General features: G+C 43.2%; 1 protein-coding gene across 1 annotated transcript in view; it reads right to left on the bottom strand.

The window, feature by feature from the left end:
• fstl5 (follistatin-like 5) overlaps positions 1-20,521 on the bottom strand; it is a 129,335-nt gene that overhangs the window by 28,274 nt on the left and 80,540 nt on the right. The window contains exons 7-9 of the mRNA XM_079268051.1: positions 16,867-17,033; positions 9,190-9,310; positions 3-164 (exon numbers count right to left, since the gene is read on the bottom strand). Coding sequence (XP_079124177.1) covers positions 3-164; positions 9,190-9,310; positions 16,867-17,033 — 450 coding nt within the window. The remainder of the gene's footprint in view (positions 1-2; positions 165-9,189; positions 9,311-16,866; positions 17,034-20,521) is intronic.

Consider the following 20,521-nt stretch of genomic DNA (forward strand, 5'->3'; position numbering starts at 1 on the left):
ACCTTGCAGGGTGAGCTGTTTGGACAGCTTGGTTGTGATGTCCATGCCGTTCTTCAGCCAGGCCAGCTGGGGGCTGGGGATGCCCTCAGCATGGCAGCGCAGGCCGGCAGTGACGCCCGGCTCCCTGGCTTGGCTCTCTGGGTAAACTCGGATGACGGGAGGAACTGGAATATGGAGGAGGAGAGGAGAGGGAGACGTGAGATCAATAAATGCAGTGCATCCCACGATGTTGTTTACTTAAGTACCACTTGAGGAGTGAGGCGACCTTATTGAACGAGAAGTTTTAGAGAAGATGCCAAGTCCTGAACTTATGCTTTGGCATTAGCATTGCAGAATGCCTTTAGATAAGGTTACCGCGCTCCGCCAAGCCAAACAAATCAGATAGATAAATAAGGGAGAGAATCTCGGTTCGGACGTTATTGATTTTGCTCAGCCATCGATTTTATGTTACCTTTTGTCAGGAAGGGAATGACGGGATGGATGCAAAGAAAAGAAAATGTGCGAAGGAAGAAAAGGCACAAACTGAATGCCGCTGTCTACTGCAAACTCTTCCAAAAGCTGACTTTACACATTTCTGCACATTGTGCCGGAGTTTCACTTCCTTACCCTTCTTTACCTTACCCTGACGCAAAAACAAACAAAACAAACTATCCTCCATACTGTACCTCCAAGAGGCATAAATCAACAGGAATCAATAAAACACACAAATACATTAACAATACCAATTCATGCAGTGGCTGAGAATATGCCACTGGTTTTGCTCTACACCCGGTGGCTAAATAGTTTCGAGTCTTGCACCACAAAACATGGAAAATATCAAAAGAGTGAATTTGAATAATCCTTTAAAGAAAGACGCCTTCTCCGAGTACCATGACAATGATGAAACCTTTCAAGAAGGACAGTAGTATCTCGGAGGAGAGATGCTGACTGAAACTTGGACTGTGACAATGAACTGTTTACAGAGTGACCACGAAAAGGCGGCGTGAGTCATTCCACAACAGCCTGTCACATATGAGACGACAACCTGGCAGCGGTTTAAGTAGGGACATCACTTCTTTTTTCCTTCTATCTTGCCATCTTGTTTTGAGCAGTCCCTCGTTGCCTCTGTGGCCCAAATCGGTGTCCTCTTTTTTTCCTTCTCCTTCCTGAAACAGACTTCAGAGACATGAGCGGAGGCTGGAAGTGAGCGTCTTTGGCAGAAGCAGAAGAGGCAGACGTGCTGTGGAGACTATTTCCTGCGGGCGCCGGGTTAGAGGGAGTCTTTACTCAGCCAGGTGAGTGAAATGACTGAAGATTGGTGCCACGGCCATCTGGTATCCACGGCACTCCCGGGCTTTGAGGCTCCAGTCGAACTCACTGCCAGCACGCCATCCAGAGAGGGCCACCGAGGGGCTCCTATACGACACTCCGGTTACTTTACCAATCACAGTCACAGTTACTGCGACGGCCCTCAGCGGTAACAAGGTTGACTGGATGGAGCCCACGGAGGCAATTATTTTGTACGATCTTTTGAGTAAAGATTATTACTCACACTTAATATCCTCACAGATGCCTATACAAGCTTACAAACGCTCTCTCTCGTGTGTGTGTGTGTGTGTGTGTGTGTGTGTGTGTGTGCAGCTCCTCTTCTCTATCTGCTTTTATTATCCTTCTTTTTATCCCTTTATGTGTCGTGTTCACTGTAAATCACCTTGTGACAGCCGCGGTTGTTGAAATTGCTTTGTGTGTGTGAGGATTGATTGACTGTAGAGCTCCATCTTTACATCGGTCTTCCTGAACGCTCACACAATAAAGAGCAGCAATCTCAGTGTTTCCAAAAGGTATATACTATGAAAGCATTATGTAAATTCTGTGATTTGATTTTGCATTTTCACCTACAAGGATTAGATCCTGCCGTCTATACAGCATGTGTCCTTTTGGCTGAGTGTGCCTGAGTTATAAATCAGGTTTTTGGAAAATAATGGTAACTTTGCAAGTTAAGTGGTCGTGGGTAAACAAAAACATGATGATGAATTCTGAGAATATCACCAACACAACTGGTAATATAGAAGATTAGAGCTGAGACAATTAATCAAGTTGATCGGTCGATCCCGAGAGAATAAACTGTCTTGATAATTGATTAATTGATTAATTGATTAATCAATTGAGTTTTCCAAACCAAGCTTCTAAAATATGAGATATGCTGCTCTCCTTTGTATTGAATGACAGTTAAGTTCATACTTTGGGGGTTTTAACTGTTGTTAAAAGGAAGAATAAATAACGGGAGGTTTGACAATTTCTTTTCTATTACACTCTGTGTCAACTTAATATCCCAAATGTGATCATTACTAGGATACTAGCTTGTATGTAAATGGCCTCATTATGAAGGCCAGCCAATGGTCAACAATTCCTTTTTCTCAGGCTGAAGTTATAACAAGTAAGTTATACTGAGTTTTGAATAAATTGAGTTAATCGTAGTATTGTAAATTTATGGCGAATATAAAGATATTAGCAGTAGTTAAGATGATATAATATCAAGACTATAGTGTCAGAGAAGAGATCATGAGAAACATCTTGTTGAACAAGCAGAATGAGATCAAAATCAATTCAAATCATCATGTGTTTGTGTGTTGCAGGGGTTGGGGGGAGATTTGGGGGTCTTGGCACACACAGCATGAACCTATGTTGCTGGCCCACATACACAACAACCTACAAATCAAAAGTCGTATCGTGCGAGCGTGGATCGACCGGAGTCCCTTCAGCACCTCATTAATAAAAACCTCTAAGGCACAAAGCTGCATTAATTGGCTGTTGGAATTAAAGCAAAATAGATCCACGGGACTTTTAGTTCAAGAACAAACTGTATTGCTGCCACAGTGGTTACAGTAATCGCTTCGACACTTCACTTTGAGCAAAGGCTTCAGCACTCACACACAGTAAAAGCAGTGCAGATTCAAATGCATTATTTCTGCTGAATGCTCGGTGATTAGAGCACAATCGATCTGAATTGAACATAATATTTCTCCAAGAAAACTGCTTTTTTAATAAAAACAGGGCCATCTTACATTGGAGAACTTGACATACGTAGATGTCATTACCGTTTTTCTCTGTAGAAGAGGAAGGTGGTGAATAATGTGAAGGAAAAACAGAAAAATGATCCGAATGTAACTCAGCCGTTTAGAGGCTCTTCAATGGTTTCACACACTAATCCTCATTCTCTTTAAGATGGTAACAATTGAATGAGAAACACCTGCAGGATACAGGTTGTCATGTTTAATAACTACATTTAAATGTTAGTTGATATATATGTTGTGTGATTCTGTGTTTTTCTAACCTTCAGAATCAATCTAGAAACAGGTGCTGAAAATGGGAGACAGGGCAGTGATCTTATCATCAGGATGGTCTTTTGTTAGAGCCAATACAGTAAATAGAAATACCTTCTGATGCCATTGAGACTGATAGAAAATAGATAGCATGGCACTGAGATCACATCTCATCTCACACACCCTTTTGGGGTAAATTGCTGGCGATCTTTGAGAAGATGGAACTGGTTGGCGCTTTGTGCTGAAGACGTCGGCACAAAGTCAGGAGTCAGACGGGTCACAGCGAGAGAGCAGGTGCAGTGCGTGGAGGGTCGTAATTACAGGGTATGTAAGTGCAGGTGCAATCAGTGCTGTGGTATTGGCATACAGAGGTTGGCTGAGGCAGAGCAGAAGTTGCAACTGGGTCCTCTGTAGGATTTTCATGGACCTAATTCAACAAAATTCTGCGGTGGGAGGGGCACGCAGCCTGCCAAAACTTCAGTAACCCAGCCTAGTTTCCTCAGACATCCAAGTGAGGTTTCCACGCAGTTCAGCACGGCATCATTACATTGGTGAAGATTGAAACATTGTTTAAATATTTGTATGAAAAGTGAGCATATTGGGTCAGCAGACAGGTGTCCAAATTAGTTTATTCAAAAGTGTCTGTGTTATTAAAAAGCAAATAAATGAGAGGAATGTGGACTAAATGAACATGACGGGAACAAATATACATGTTCTTAGCAATTTGGTTTGTATTTTGGGAATGCAGGCACAGACAGTACAGTATGTGGACTAAAGCCAGCATGGTTTCAGGGTTGTTCAGCCATTCAAATACGCGTGTTGCTGTGTCTGTTGGTGGTTGTTTCCCATCAGAGCTAAACTAAGCTCGAGTGGTAAAAAAAAAATCAAAAACTGTGAATGAGACGCACACACCTGTAACAGTTGTTGCCAGTGGACTTACAGAGATAACAACTCTTAAATCAGAAAATGTTTTGATTGTTGTGAAAACTGCCGCAGCTTTCCTGTCAACTGATAATGAGTTTGTCAGGATGCAGACGTCTGATTATCAGGCCATGGGAACTGTAAACGATCATACTTTTGCAACATTAAAGTGCTTCTCGTCCAAGTTGGAAACCTTGACCTTGTGGTGATTGTTGTTTCTGAAAGGGTTTAATGTGTATGTGTATATGTATATGACAATAAAAATGGTTTCTTCTTCTTCTAAACGTATTGAGTTAACAGAGTGGTGTTTAAATTGAGTTAGAAAAGATTGAGTTAGTAAAGGTACAATACGGGACATGAGCACACGGTGTGAGAGCACTAATGGAGAAGTATTTCGTTGCGGGACGAGAATATCACTTTTGATAAACATCAACGAAAAAATGTTATCTCCACTAAGTGCTGCATTTCTGCCTTTGATGAGTACTGTTTAACAATGGAGCTCATCACTTCTCACTTCATTCTTCAGCCCTGGAGCTCTAAAAGGGATGTGACACCACTGTTTGATTCGTATTAGCTTTGTTTTAGGTGTCGATTGGTTCCAGTGTTCATTATTACAGTTCAGGCCTTGTGACATCATCATAGCTGCTGTAGCAACTGAGTAGTCAGCAGGTGAATCCGGTGTTTGTTAGCTCGACACCTCTACCTGCTGCTAATGATGGTTTTACAGCAGAACCGAAGGCTTGAAACGACAAATATGCTTCTGGCTTTCGTTCAATTCAGTTCAATTTCACTTACACGGTACAGCCCAATATCACGAATCACAAATCAGCCTCAGGAGGCTTTACAATCTGTACACCACCCTCTGTTGTTAGATCTGTGCATCGCATGGGAAGAACTCCCCCAAGAGAAACCCTTAAACAGGAAAAAAAGATGAAACATCACAGGGAGACATGCAGAGAGATCCCTCCCTCTTTGAAGTGACTCTGCTTTTATATATTGATGTTCAATGGCATTAAATGGTAAAATGAAAGCACTGATTAAATGATTGAAAGCATTTAAAAAAGCTTCGGTAGCATCCAGTGTTCTGCTTGAAGACATAAATAAATGTTCCTGCTTCTCTCACAGTAAATCTGCATCTTCCACCGGGTCCCCAGCAGCCGCATTAGCTACACAGAACCACGACACTCTACTTTTCCCTCTAAACAGAAAAAAGTGTGTTCTAAAAAAAAAGTGCAGATTGAAAATACGTCACTTACGCACTCCACCATGTGTGCATATGTAAACTCAACTCCTGCATATGTAAACTCAACTCCTGCGTGCAAATCAGCGTTTCCTTTCCCCCGGACAGTCGAGAAAGTGGCGAGTCAAAACTCGATTCAGACAAGATGTGAGAGAAGTTGCATTCTGACGTGTTTCTGAGAGTCAGGAGAGCCACTGCCAGGAGAATGCGACACTGCAGGGCTGACAGCTCCATCATAAAGCTCCCAGCCCGTCGTCGATCACTCAGCAAGGCTCCCATCGGCCATGGCTGCTGAGGAAGATGAGCAGGCGTGCAGACTCACACACAAACACCATGGCATGAGACTACTTCAACACCACAGTACTGGGAGATTTCCAACAAGCTGTTCCAACTCTTTAATCAAATTCAACACGCGGCTGTTGCTGACAAGCGTGGCTGTCATAATCATTGGATTTGCGAGAACTGACCAGGTAACCGTGACCAACACGTACTTAAAATAACACACATGATCCTGTCCCCTCTCTATCACATACATACAAACACACACACTGTACACACACACACACACACACACACACACCGTGACAAATGTGCTCACGCCTTGATGAAAGCCTCCTCTTCCAGTTGCGATTACTGTCCCACCTGAGCTTCATGCCTCTTCGAGACACGTGGGAGTAATGAAACGTGCATCACGTAGCCGGTGAAAAAGTACTTTTCAAGGGTAAAACTACAAAGCAGAAACTGCTGGAGCTGTTCTAAAAAAAGATCTGGGACAAAAAATGAAGAAGCATAATGGATCTCCAAGGAGTACCACGATGTTTGCATGCTTTTTATTTCTACCACGAAGGAGGAGTCATCTTCAGAGTGCACCCATTTTCTTCTCTTATGTTGGGCATTTTATTTTATTTCTCATTCAGGGATCATGTTTCTTAAAAGAATGATGAGCAATAGATTGCATATATATATATATATATATATATATATATATATATGACTAATGACAAATATATGACTAATGACAAATTATGTTTTCAAAATGAATGCAGCTTCCTTAGAAAAATAAATGTACTTTTGCAGCAGCAGAAGCGGTTGGTGTATTTGACGATTCAACCGCGACTTTCATTAATTCGCCCCCCAAAAAACAATTTGTTTTCTGCTAAAGTGGCTGGGAGAGTGGACAAACTTTGCAGCCACACTACAAATTAGATGCAACTTTATTGATTCCTGTGGGTAAAGTGGGGTCACCGCAACAAAGAAAGGGCAATAGATTAAACAAACAAAACATACCGCAGATAATGAACAATCAGAACAAAATGTACATCTCAAGGACAACAGTCCAAAACGCAGAAAGCATTGCAGTGTCTTCATCAACAAGAGGCAGACAATACAAGGAGGCTGACTGACAATACAAGCTCACAGACAATGTACAAAGTGCATGTGTGGAATCCACGAGGGACATTTCGATGAGTGTGTGTGTGTGTGTGTGTGAGAGAGTGTGTGCGTGTGTGTGTGTGTGTGAGAGAAAGAAAGCCCAAAACTGCTGAATGATCCTCCATTCACAAGCGTACAGCAGAGAAATCTCTCAGGGAAATGAAAAGTTTCCCTAAAAGAATCTGCAGTCTAAATTCCATCTCCTCTTCTGAATAAAACTCAGAATATTCCATCTCTTGTCATCCTCCTGTGGCCTCCCAGTGATGGACAGCACTCCGAATCCAGTTTCCCAGAATTATTCTTTCAGCCATTTCTTAATTGAGTTTCTCAACTTGTCAGTCGTCATGGCAGGGTCCTTGGAGACTTCACCCAGACTATGAATTTGAAATGTATAGTCTGCGGTAGAAAAGGTCATCTGGAAGTTTCGTGATCAATAACGACCAAAAGTCACATGTCTCATGGGATTCGCCCTGTTTTTGTAAACACAATTGGTTGAATAAGACCTGTAGATCAGTGCAATTAACCTCGGGGTAATCTCTTGGAGGGATGATAATGAACTGTAATGAAGATGGGGAGCTATCGACATCGACACGATGCGGTTTATTCACATTCAACTCATTAGGACCAGAAAACAGGCTCATTCACACAAACTCAACCCTCAATACACCTTTTCCCTCGCCACACAGGTTCACCATACCGACGACTAGCTCGAATTCATTAGCAGGAAGTGGAAAACAAAACTTTTCTCAGATAACAGGTATCAAGACTAACTTAAAGTACAGGCCTTCCAAAAACAAGTTGCATCAAGATAACACTGTTACTATTGGTTGAATGAGACGGAATAAATATTGACAGACACGGCTGCCGGTGTCACTGTCAGAGATTGTGATTTGCTATTTCTGATTGGTTGTCAGTCCCAAGATGGCAGGTCTTACGTAATATGAGCCCGCTAGAGGGCAGACGCCAAGTGAAGAGTGAGTGAGAGCAGAGGAGAGTGGCGTGCTGCTGCCAACACAACTGTTTTCTTTTAGAAACAGAGATGGACAATGACTGATAACCCTCGCTGTGAAGTATTCTGCGAGCTGGCAGTCACACAGTCGGGTGTGAGGCGCGGCCGGGAAGGAGTGGAGCGATGGCGGCAAGCGAGCCAAACTCACCTGGATCTCAGGTTAGGTTAAGGCGCCCGTCCTGTATTTGTAAGTTATTGTCTGTTAGAAGCTGGTACAGTCATACGGCTCAGTGGTAATTAAATCCCCTCGACCCTTGAAGTACTGCTGGGGAGGGACCCTTTAAGAAAGGACCTGTGTCCCAGGAATAATAACACAATATGTTTTTTCACTGACTCTAATTTGCTGCATCCGTATAGCGCCAGGAGATGCTTCCTATTTTAAACATGTATGAATGTACAGGTAGTGATGTGTTTAAAATGACAGGAACCACCAACTGTGATTAATTTGGAAGCAGAACTGTGTTCAAAGCTTGAGCCATCAGACAAAGAACAAGAGTGCGAGTCACACATAATAAACAGAAAATTGAAGTAAAAAGATGTCACATTGAGGCAAATCTGTTTGACTTCAAGACTTCTCTCAAAGATAAGAGCTGTTTGAACAAAGCCCTTTGACCGAGGACAAGAGACTATGATACCACCATACCATACCACTTTGCCAGCACAACAAGGTACAAAAGTACAAAAGCAAAACTAGCCGTCTTTAAGTTGAGCAAGAATCTAAATCTCCCATCTGCGAGCCATATAGTGGCTGATGGTCTGTAGGGAAATCTCTGAAATGCTCTTTTTCGTCCTGTCTGGGTCTTGTTTGGTGAACAGCAAACCGTCGGGAATGAGAGACATGTTGTGTTCCTGTTTGTAAATCAGATAAGACAAGAGACTTTAGCAGGAAAGCTAATATGGCTGTTCAACGTTCAGAGTGTTTTGTAGCAGGCTGCTGTCTGGCTCAGTGCAACCGTCTGCTCTGCCAACGATAGAACGCTGACGTTTCTGCTTCATGCAAGATTGGATTGGCTGTATCTAAACATGGTCTCCATCTACAGAGACAGATAGCAGAGCGGGATTACATCAAACTAATGCAAAACAAGGGGATAAAACCAAAAAGGACATTTGTGGTTACTGATTTGTTTCCCCTTTAAAACAAAGGACAAGTGATTTACCGAGCACATATGTTGTCGTAGACAAAAGAAATGCAGTGAAAAGAGTTGATCGTTAGTGGTTTGCACTGAACAGCAAATGGTGAATTCATGAACAAAAAAGTGCATTCAATCTCTGTGTTAGTCTCTTACCATTCACTTGAAGAGTGTGGGTCTGAAAAAGTTTCTCGTAGCCGTCGGCGTGACAGGTGTAGTTGCCCATGTGGGTCGTGGTCACCTTGGTGATGTACAGTGAGCCGTCATCTCCAAAGTCCTACCAGCGAGAGAAAGAGGAGAGAAAAAGGGTCTTCATGACTCACAGAAAGAACTGGCGGTCTCTTTGCAACAGCGATGTCAGGAGGCATTTGAGGCTGGAAATGAACGGCTTCAATACGAATGCAAAAAGCCTGCAGTGTGCAGATGACAAGATAAACACGTTCCATAGCACAGGCAATGGGAATTTTTACAATCGTTCAAAAGTACACATGTCCATCAATCTAAGTCAGGCGTGAAAGCCATTTCGGTGCCACAGAAAAAACGAATGAGGAAAAAGTCAAAGTCACAGTGAAGAAAAATTGTTTTCTGGTACGTGTCATTTTTCCAATCAGAGGAAAGTGATCTGATGAAAAAGGACTGAGGCTATAATTGATTAGCATATAAATTACACAGCGTTAGCTGCTTTCACAACAAAAACAGGGCAATACAGCGCCGCCGACATAGAGTCAATCAGGATAACTTCCATTACTCATGTAAAACGTCATTGTCCCTGAAAAGGACAACATGCAAGTCCCACAAATACACAAAACGTGTTGCACTTCAGTTACCATTTGTGCACTAATGAAGAGCCAACTAAAACATGATGTGTTCATGCTGTGTTGTGATTATTAACCCTTGTGCCTCACATTGAAAAAGTTGCTCTTATGTCCTTAGAGGACAAAACTATGTGTGTCAAAACACTGCAATAAAAGTATTATTATGTTTCACTTCATACCAGATCATAACCTTTTTGTTTTGTATGTTTTACATAACTGTTTTATGAGGGAAAAAAACACCAAAATGTAATTATTTTTTGTTCATGCCGGAGGGGATTTTTTCACAGGATACATTTCAATGATTAGCAACAATAACAAAGTGGCAGATAAAAAAAGAAGAAACTCCAACAGAAATGTCCTCTTTCTAACTATAACTCATAACTGACCCGTTCAAATTAAGCTTAAAATGAGGCATAATTGAGCGTGAAATATTTGCAGCCATTATTTGCATCATTTCTTTTCAGTCTGAAAATATATAATAATAATACAGAATGTGTCAATGATTCGCAACAACATTGATTTTGATAGATTTCATCAAATACAAGAGATAATGGGCAGCGATGCCTCTGAAAGCCTGATATAATTGAATGCATCATTTTGTGATGTAATGGGCGTGGGATCAAGCATTGTGGTTTTAATGGGAACGATTTGAGTGTCCATATTTTGGCTGCACAGTTTATTATGGACTTGTTGTACGAGCTGAGGTTGAATTTCCCCTCACAGCTTTACCAAAATGTCTGCCATAGGCAGTAACACAGCCAACACGATCAAAAATATGAACATAAAAAGCCAAAAAGTCTCCCGATTGAGGCACAAGGATTACGAAACTGAACACAGAGAAAATGGTGCTGGACAAGAAAAGAGAACAAACAGAAGAATTAGTTATTCAGCTGGAGCACAGACAGAAGCCCCCAAAGCTAATGAGCCCATTGACGGTGTGATGAATTTGTTTGGCAAAGTGTAAATATGTGCCACCGTTTTAAGATCACACTGCAGTAAAATGCCATCTTGGCAATGGAAAGTCATCATAATTAGTTTTTTGATGATATGTAGAGTGTTACTGTGGAATCAACCTTTCCTGTTCTGTTAACCTCTATAGCCCTAAAAGGAAAAATGTATATATTGTATTCCTACTCACAAACTTAAGATTAAAAGCTATTTATAAAATTTGCTCCAACTTAAATTTATTCATGAGATGTCTTAAGTTGTTTTCGCTTCATTTTGACCAATGTCATCCCTGTTTCTAGATGTTTATAGTGCTTTGGATTGTTGGTAATGTCAAATCTGAATTGCTCACGGAGATATTGAAGTGTTCACAGAAATAGAATTTACTGATTTCAAACGACAAACACATTTGCAGAGTAATATATTGCTAAGAAAAAGTGTTTTTTCATAAATTCTCAAAGATAACACATGAACTAAATCAAGTGATTATACATCGTCAGGGATAACGTACGAGCAAAATCTCTGCCTGTGTTCACAATAAAACGTTTTCACCTCTTTCCAATGCACCGCGGCTTTTTCAGAAATGAACGTGCTCCAACAGCCTTCGTTAGAGTCTTCTTCAGTGCCCACCAACTCAACGAAGGCCAAGTGCTGAAACGTGTTGGTCCCCGATTGCTGCCACGCATTAAAAAAACATGCAGATATCTTTTAGTGGAGTGAACTTTGCTCTTAAGAATGTCTAAACGTCTGCCCACATGCTCCTCGTGGCTCACAACTGAACACAGCATTCATTTCATGAAAAGACTGAAATAATTAATGGGCTTCTTTCAGAAGAGTTCAAACCAAGAAAGGTGCCTTTTTCTAATGAAATAGCTTTTAACATGCTGATCACATCTCTGCTGGCTGTTTACGTCTTGGCATTTAGCTTCTCCTTCGATGTCTGCAGACAAGCGAGGAGAGTCAGCCACGGCGTTTACAGGCACACGGTGTGTTTATCAGTTCCTCCCGGCGTGCTCCGATCTAACTCACGAGCCCGGTAACGGCCCCAGCTGAGTGAAGCATCAGAGCTTCGCAATATGAGGGGAAATCGATGGTGCGTTTTGGCCCCTTGGGCTGAGAGCATATTGTGTCACCTTCTTCAATGAAAAATGAATGGGGGGGAGAAATGAAACTCAGAGGGCTGGAACGAGCCGCGGCAGAGGCTGTCGACATGATTCCTGCACCTCATCTCGCCACCCTCACCTCAGCTATCAGTAGCACTCAGCTCTCTGCAGGCAAAGCAGGCCGGTGTTCCACGAGTCAGAGAGAAGGGTGACAAGGGCGGGTAGAGGTCGATTTACAAATAGGCCATGGCCCTCAAGAAACTGTAATTAATAAAGCTGTCAGTGTCATGTCGCCCTCTGAAAGGACACTAAAAAGCCACCTCGTCGGATAGCTAACCTCTACTAGTGACGAGGCGTTTCAGAAATCGGCCACTGGAGAAGTTGGCCTCATGAAACTTTGTGAGAGGAACACAATCAGTTGACTGAAGATACCCTGAGGTGTGAGAGCGAGAGCAACATATTTACCCAGAATAAAAGTGTATTGAGGCAACGCCACTAAAAAGTGGGTGGTAGTTTGACATTTAAGTGCAGGTTCACTCAAATTACAAAAAAAAAAATCTAATTTTCTCACTTGTTTCTGGTGTTTAACCACACAGATCGTTTCAGATTTGTGAGCCAATGTTTTGATATTTAGAATGCTAACATTTCAGCCTCCACCTCAATATAATGAAGTTGAACGCAATCGTATTCATGGTGCGCGGCGCTTTGAGAAACGACATTTAAAAAAGATTCAGCAGCATGTGTTTTCCGAGAAACAGTGTTCCCATTACTCCGCATGCATCAGCCACAGCCCTCACTGTTAACAGTTTCTGCTTGAATCACTTTTCACAAAAGAAACCTCCAGCAAAACTTGTTGATAGTGTTTACTTATCACTCAGAGTAATGAGGGCAGTTTCTGGAAAGAGATGTTGCTGTTGGATTTCATTTTTTTCCGATGCTGTGTGAGCTTCACAAAGACAATTCTGTTTACATAAAAGAGCTACACTGTTGCACCGGGTGGCGTGTTCCTTCGTTAGTATGAGCGAAGCCACTGTTGTTTATTTTGCCCACCTGTTTGGGAGATTATTAAGCCTTTTTTAAAATGAATTAGAATTTGGTGCCACCTGTATTTGAAGGTTTCAGTTTTCAAAGTGCATAAAAGTGCTTGAGACTGGGAAGGGGAATAAAGTGAGCTGCCTTGGAAAACCGGTCCACGATGGTAAGCCATGCTCCGATGTGTAGCGGCGGCAAATCCATCTTCCTGGAGTCGTCACTTGGCCTGGATAGAGTATGCACACAACAGCCATACCTCCACGGCAACAGGTTTCTCCCCCTTCGAGGCCTCCATTGGCTACCAACCTCCCCTTCTACCCAGCCAAGAGGTCGAGATTTCCGTCCCGTCTGTCCAGATCAACCATTGCCGATGCAGAAGAGTCTGGAGAGAGACTCGTGCCGCCGTACTTCGTTCTTCCGAACAAAACAAGCATCTGGCTGATCGCCGCCACACACCCGCCCCCACCTATCTTCCCGGCCAACAGGTCTGGCTTTCCACCAAGGACACACCCCTACGCACTGAATCCAAGAAGCTCTCTCCCAGATTCATTGGCCCGTTCCCCATCGTCTCCGTTATCAACCCGGTCACGGTCAAGCTCAAGCTCCCGCAATCCATGAGGATCCACCCTGTTTTCCATGTGTCTCTTCTCAAACCCGTTCACTCCAGTCCTCTGAACCCTCCGGCTGAACCCCCTCCACCCCCCCGACTCATCGAAGGCGGTCCGGTTTACACAGTCGACCGTCCCCTGGATGTCCGCCGACGAGGTAGGGGTTACCAATACCTCGTTGATTGGGTGGGGTATGGTGTGGAGGAACGATGCTGGGTTCCTCGCTCCCGGATTATGGATCCAGAGCTACTCCGCACATACCATCGCCTGCACCCCGATAAACCTGGCGGTTCGCCGGGAGGCTCCCGTTGAGGGGGGGGTACTGTGAGGATTTATGTCTGACTCTGCTGTATTTCCCTCAGTAGTGTCCTCCTACGAGTCCCGCCCACTGCCGCGCCTCTCTCCGTAGGCACAGCTGTGCCTCATCTCCTGTGATCGCCTCCAGCTGACATAAATACTCCTGTCACTCTCATCCCAGTTGTCAGTCCGTCCGTTTACCTACCTGGTATTCCGACCCGTGAGTAGTCAGTTTGTGCACTCTCTGAAGATCCGCTACTAACGATGCATTTCGTTTTTTCAACTTGCCTGCCGTACAGTGTCGAGCCTCGGGTTTTCAGCTGTACGAAGAAGCCTTCCAGTTAGTTCCTCGGAGATCAACTGTGTAGTCTTGGCGTTCCTGTGTCGAGCCTCGGGTGTCACACAGACGATCCAGCCTGCCTGCCAGCCGCGGACGCGGACCGGCCACTTCCCGGCTGAGAACTGTCAAACCGCAATACGGTTTGACAGTTCTCCTGTCGGCTTCGTCTGCCACTCAGCAGGATTAGCCACTTTCCGGCTTGGAACTGTGCGGAGGCGTGGTGACGCCTCCTATTGACTTTGTCCATTTCCTGTCTTTTCCCTTGACTGAGAGAAATAAACTATCTTGGTTTTGAAATAGAACTCTGCTGTCTGAGTCTGCATTCGGGTCCATGAACACACCACATCATAACAGGCAGTGGATGCTCACAAATATTAACAGCCTGCAATTATGGAGAAATTGTCTGCAAGGCAATTTAGAATTAGTCTGTGGATAACAGGTGCAGACAAAATCCATTCTCCTCTCTGGAAGGGCCAACAATGATTGACTGGAAGTCTGAGAGCCAAAAATAAAACTGGATTAAGCCGGCGATGGTGTGCTGCTCATGTTCTATTGGTGCTTTCTCTTGGTGCGGTGGTGGCTTGCACACAGTTTTCTGATGAGCCACCAGAGACACATGCCGATTCACTCACTGGTGGAGTTCCATGTTTTGGAGAGAATCTGTGCACTTGCAGAGGTTTTAAACTCAGGCTTTGTTGGATACCAACAAAGACAATGGCACACCTCCGAGGGTCAAAATACAGCGCGCTCTCTCAGTCTGAGGAGACAGATTAGTCCCGGCAGTAGTTTAATGCAGACTCACTTCATGAAGCTGAACTGGCATCAACACAGCACTCTGCATGCACCATGGAGACAGAGGAAGTGTAATTTTATGCAACGACAATAAATAAAGGCAATGTAAGGATCCCGAGGGTACCAAAATGGTTTGGGGTCAATTAAAATGCAAAGTGTTCGTTGCATCCTCCTTTCTTCTCTGTTGGATCTCCAATAAATAACTCAAGCTATAGAAAACTCAAGGTTTTGTGGACTGAAATCAAATGTTGACGTCTCCAGCAGTATGATGGTTGCAAACCACAACAGGCTGAGCTTTGATTGATTACCACCACAGCTTGTTCTTCTTTCCACTCTCAGTACAGGAGGAAAGAAATATATTAAAAACTTTTGATGTAAAATGATAGCAATGTTCTACAATTTGAAAAGGTAATATGTAATTTCAGGTCTATGCTGGTCCATGCTTTCACTATTCCAGCTATTGACTATACTGAATGTACTGAACAGCATTTGGCAGCAGAAGCTTTCATCCCTTTGAATTGAGAATACACCCGTGCAAGATCTGATATTAGTCACCGGGGAACTGATGACTGCGTGTGAAGCGCAGACAAAGACCACATCAGGTCGGGACACTGAACTCTGCTATGTGTCTTCAGGCAAAATCAGGAGATGAGACAGAAGCTCTATTGAATCTTCAAAAAAAAGAGAGAACTGCAAGAGTTCTTGTTAAAAAAAATAAAAATAAATGCAAGATAGATCAAAGCCTGCGTCGCTCACCTTGCAAGACCTCGCACCTCTGTTTCTCTTCGCTCCTATAAATCCTCAAAGATATTCAGAAGCGTTTTCAAGAAATAATCTGGCTTGACATTTCTTTCTTTTTGTTACACCCTGCCCTTGCATAGATCTTTCCTGGTCATAAATTGTTTTAAAGCAGTCCTGATATATAATAGAAAATGACATTAAAAGGCAAACGGTGGGAAAGCTGCCTAAAAATGACGTTGACGCCGCTCACACATCACCAACAACTTGAACCTGCGCACTGGTTTAGAGCCAGTTGATGGTGCCAAGGATGACTGGCGACAGCTGGCCGCCTCTTCCACATTTTAAGGGTCATCAACATTTAATGACACATTAGTGGCTTCGCTGGGTCTCCTTTTATCTACTGCGACACTGTTGACTTAATTATGCACAGCAGAATCACACTCATCTTGGTCCGCCCTGACACACAGAGAGGCAAAGGGTAGGGCGAAGGAGGTCTGGCTTGTCTGTACCTCGCCACATAAGTATCAGTGCTCCCGTTGATGTGGAAAGAAGTGACACAGGGGGCTGTGCATGCCGATTAACACACAACACACACACACACACACAGACTTTCAGCGAGTTGTAAAAGTAGGTTCTTCCTCGAGGGCTGAACCCCTTTGGTATCCCCCTTTCATCTCCTGTCTTTGTCTGAAATCCCTGTCCCTCCCAGCAGCCTCGAAACACAGACACCATGAGCACAAACTGACATCCTGGATTACTGTCAGACCTACAAATACAAAGCCAGCGCCGACCGTCAAATAAAACGTGCTGACAATCCCAGCCACTGCCAAAAAAGATAAAGTAAAAACATGACGAAAAAGAAATACGGGGTGAAATTATTTCTAATTTGCAGCTCTTGCTCTATATCAGTCGTTAAGAAGTGATGATGCTTCACAACGTGAAAACACCATAATCACACCTGTGTGCCGCATGTGTTAGAGCCATTCCACTATAAATACCATGGTATTTATAGTGGAATGGCTCTAGCACATGCAGCGCACCTCTACCATCTATCTATTAATGTGCCCTTTGTTCCACTACCTATCGACCGATCCTACTTATGCACCCATTTATCCAGCTATGAACTATACAGTCAGAGAGAGAGTGACGCCGGCTCTTACGTTGATGTCTTCCAGGTTCAAGGAGTTCAGATATTGATGGTTTCTCTTCCACAGTATAGGAGGCCTCCGCTCCCCTGCGATGGCACACGTCAACACGGCGCTCTGGCCGACGGTGACTGTGGTGACGCTTACTTTCTGGTCATCTGGGAGAGTGAGCAGGTACACATCTGTCGGCGAGAGGAAAAAAATACAAACACAATGTCAGTCAGATTACTGACACCATAATGTAAGTTCTACTTTCTCTCTATCTCTGAGGACCCTGTGTTCACCACTATGTACTTCTTCTTTTTAGCTAATGCTACAGAACAGCCACTTTTGGGAGGCACAGCGGCTGCTGGTCTGATGAAACCTCACCTGAAGCGCGCTGCTATGTAACTAGAAGTTGGTTTAAAATAAAGCTAGGCTCTCTACATTGTGGTAAAATCCCAGGAGTGCATCCCTTCTGATGAAAGTATCATGCAGAAAGAAAAAAAAAAACTGTGCTGCCAGAGAGGCTCCCCATGGAAACACAGCCCTAGACCTCGACGAGAGGTGGAGCTTTGCTTAATTAAGTATTCCTGCAATACCTAAAAGGTGTTGAAACATGTTTCTGGTGAAGTTGTGCTTGTGGGATCTGCGGTTCATTTCTACTCATAACTGAGAGAAAATGCTGCCATTAAGAAATTGGTGAGCGGTCAGCATGGCTCGTTAACGCCTTTTGTGTGTCCAGTATTTTGATGAGACAGCGTACACTCATCCATTCTGTGGTGGTATTATGTGACGCTGCCTGTGAGAGAATGCTTTTTAATCTTTCTTTTGGGTAATGAGCAACAGAGCAAAAGGAAACAGAGACTCCATTTGTTCTGCTCCTAAGGGCATGAAATACAAAACCTAATGAAAGAGCAGGTCCAGCAGACAGTGTGCACTTGCCACAGTCCAGAGAATCAGGACGAGAGCGCCTTCAATTACAGCGCGACTCCGCTGGCCCTGTACAAGCGGCCTCTGAGCGCTTTTTAACCTTCTCGGTCATTTGCGGCTTTTGGTTCACTTGTTGTGTCTTTGAACTGTGAACTTGGCGAGCCTGTTAGATCCAGGCCAATCAGCCCGGAGCCGTGAGACAACTCAGACTTAAGCTCCAAGTTAAGACTTCTAATCTCTCATTTGGCCCAATGAAACCCTGCGAAAACCCGGCCAAATCTCTGCCAGGATTTCATCAAGTTGACAGGATTCATAACTATTAATAGATAACTGTAAACTGTGATCTTCTTAGTGGAGTAGAACTCGAACTTTAGATGAGTATATCATTAATGGGGATTTGATCTTTGTGGGCATTTGTGAGACAACACTTGTCCCGGTGTGATAAAAAAAAATCAAAAATCAGTGTGATTTGATTCAATAAACTGATTAAAGAAAACCACAAGTAAAAAACGAATTAGCATTTTCTCTTTTTCGTACTTCCCATTTTTTCTCTTTACTTTCTATTAATAGATAACTGTAAACTGTGATCAATTGTGTTCTTCCTGTGGGAAATATTACATGTTTTGGGTTCAAAAGATCCAGGTGAACATCACTTTTACCCAGGCTGCTATTTTTATATGAGATGTTACTGTTATTGTGGGTACCCAGAGAGTCAAAGAACAGACACAGCTTGCAAAGCAATAGACAACGTGTCTGCTTAACTTTCCTCACTGCTTTGGGGATAAAAAACCCTACAGTATAATGTAATTATATAAATATATATATATATTGTATATATATATATATATATTTTATATATATATTTTAACAGTCCCAAATTTTGACCTCAAATACTAATACACTGTTGAGCCAACACCTGTGTGACAGAGTTGACAAAAATTGAACATCATCAGCTCCATGAAGTTTGTGTATATTGCTGTGCTGTTGCATCAGACTGTATCATATATTACAGATGGTTGCGGTGCCCACTGCCGTCTTGCAATACCAAGCAGCTGTGAATGATGTATGTGTATGTGATCTTTACCAGCCAACGTGAAGTACGACCATGGTTTGATTTGGCGAGATGGTTTCTAGATCATTTATTTCGTTTTTAACTGTAGAATTTGGAAGAAATTCACTGTGAATACTACATTATCACAAATTACACGCACACAAAACTAATTAGAGAGCAGGTTCAAACATCAACTAATGAGCCAATCTGTATTTATTTTCTAAAAAAGCAAACACGAGCGTATTCATTCATTAGTCAATCTCTTCCAATAGATGATAACAATATTTTGTGATGGCCTGCTCTGATGGGAAATTTCTCTTGTCACGAACATAACCCGCCACTTGCATATGAAAGGAGGGGTTTAAATGGAACATGGAAAGAAATAACCAACTTCATGAAGCGACTGAAACGTTTCACCTGTGGCCATCGTAATGTGACAGAGATCATTTGATGGAACGCGTTTGACCGGTTAAAAGCTGTTTGTCTGTAATAAAGACACGACGGCAGGAGCGATACGAGAGCCAGCATGGACAGAGGGAAAATAAATTACTGGAAAGAAATGAAAACATTTTAAGGAGCCATGCTGCGCTGAAATGTGAAAATAATGATGAAAAAGAATCTTTAGCCTTCAACTGATGAACTTCTTACAGACACTGTTTGGATGACCTCCAGGGCACTAATGGTACTGAGTGGCAAACCCTCAAAAAACCATCACTCAACTTCACCTTTTTACACTAATTCATGAGTTTATGATTCATAATTGTGTTATTAATTATCATTACATATTTTGATATATTGATTAGTACATCTGCTACAAGCAGTAACGCCAACGAAAACTGCAGGGCTTCTTCAAAATGGCTCATCTTGTGAGGCTAAATGCTGTAAGAATACGCTGGGCTCAGTGTATGTGTAAAAACAACCAAAGTAAACATACGCAAACCAATTAAGGTTGTCAAGCAAACGCAAATCTAAGACAGCAAACAAAAAACGATGATGACCCCAAAGAAATTCATAAATAGGAGAATAAGAACGGGGAAAGTATAACCCGTTAAATCCGCTCTGATGCAGAAAGTAAAGAATTAAGAAAAATGGATCTTCCATCAGTCACGCATGGCTAATCCCAGATCCTCCCCCTCCTCCTCTGACACTGATAGCGCCATAGCCAGCCGATCAACCCCATTCAGCCACTTGGAGCGCTCCGTGATGTTGAGGAGGTGGTGGGTGGATACGCTGACAAAAACCTCCTTCAATAATGTCCTCCCTAACCATTCAATTACAGCCCCCTTGTATCTTAATGCTTGTGGTATACGCTGCGAGCGACAAACTCGATTTGCCGCTGATCCCCAGGGGGGATAGAAATGTGTGACGCTATCGGGAGAATTTAAGGAAGAAAGTGGGCAGAGAGAAAGCTAGACAGGCTCCATCATAGCTTTCGCTGGTGGATGGAGGAAGGAGGGGAGGGAAGAAGGAAGAGAGGGCTGGATTCCGACCAGAATGAGAAACTCCTCGGAGAGATGGGAGTCTGGGCTGCTGGAGCCGCCTCAAACACTTTGAGTCCTGCACCTCCTCTGTGAAAGATTTATCAGAGCAGGGAGTGGCCTTGGCTACTCCTTTTTTTTTGTCTGATTTGAGGCTTGAGGGACTCAGCCCCCAGGGAAGGATCAACCTTCACCGTCCAACCTCTAATTAGTGATTAACGGCGAAGTC

Source organism: Melanostigma gelatinosum (genome assembly GCF_949748355.1).
Source record: "Melanostigma gelatinosum genome assembly, chromosome: 5".
Taxonomy (NCBI): Eukaryota; Metazoa; Chordata; class Actinopteri; order Perciformes; family Zoarcidae; genus Melanostigma; species Melanostigma gelatinosum.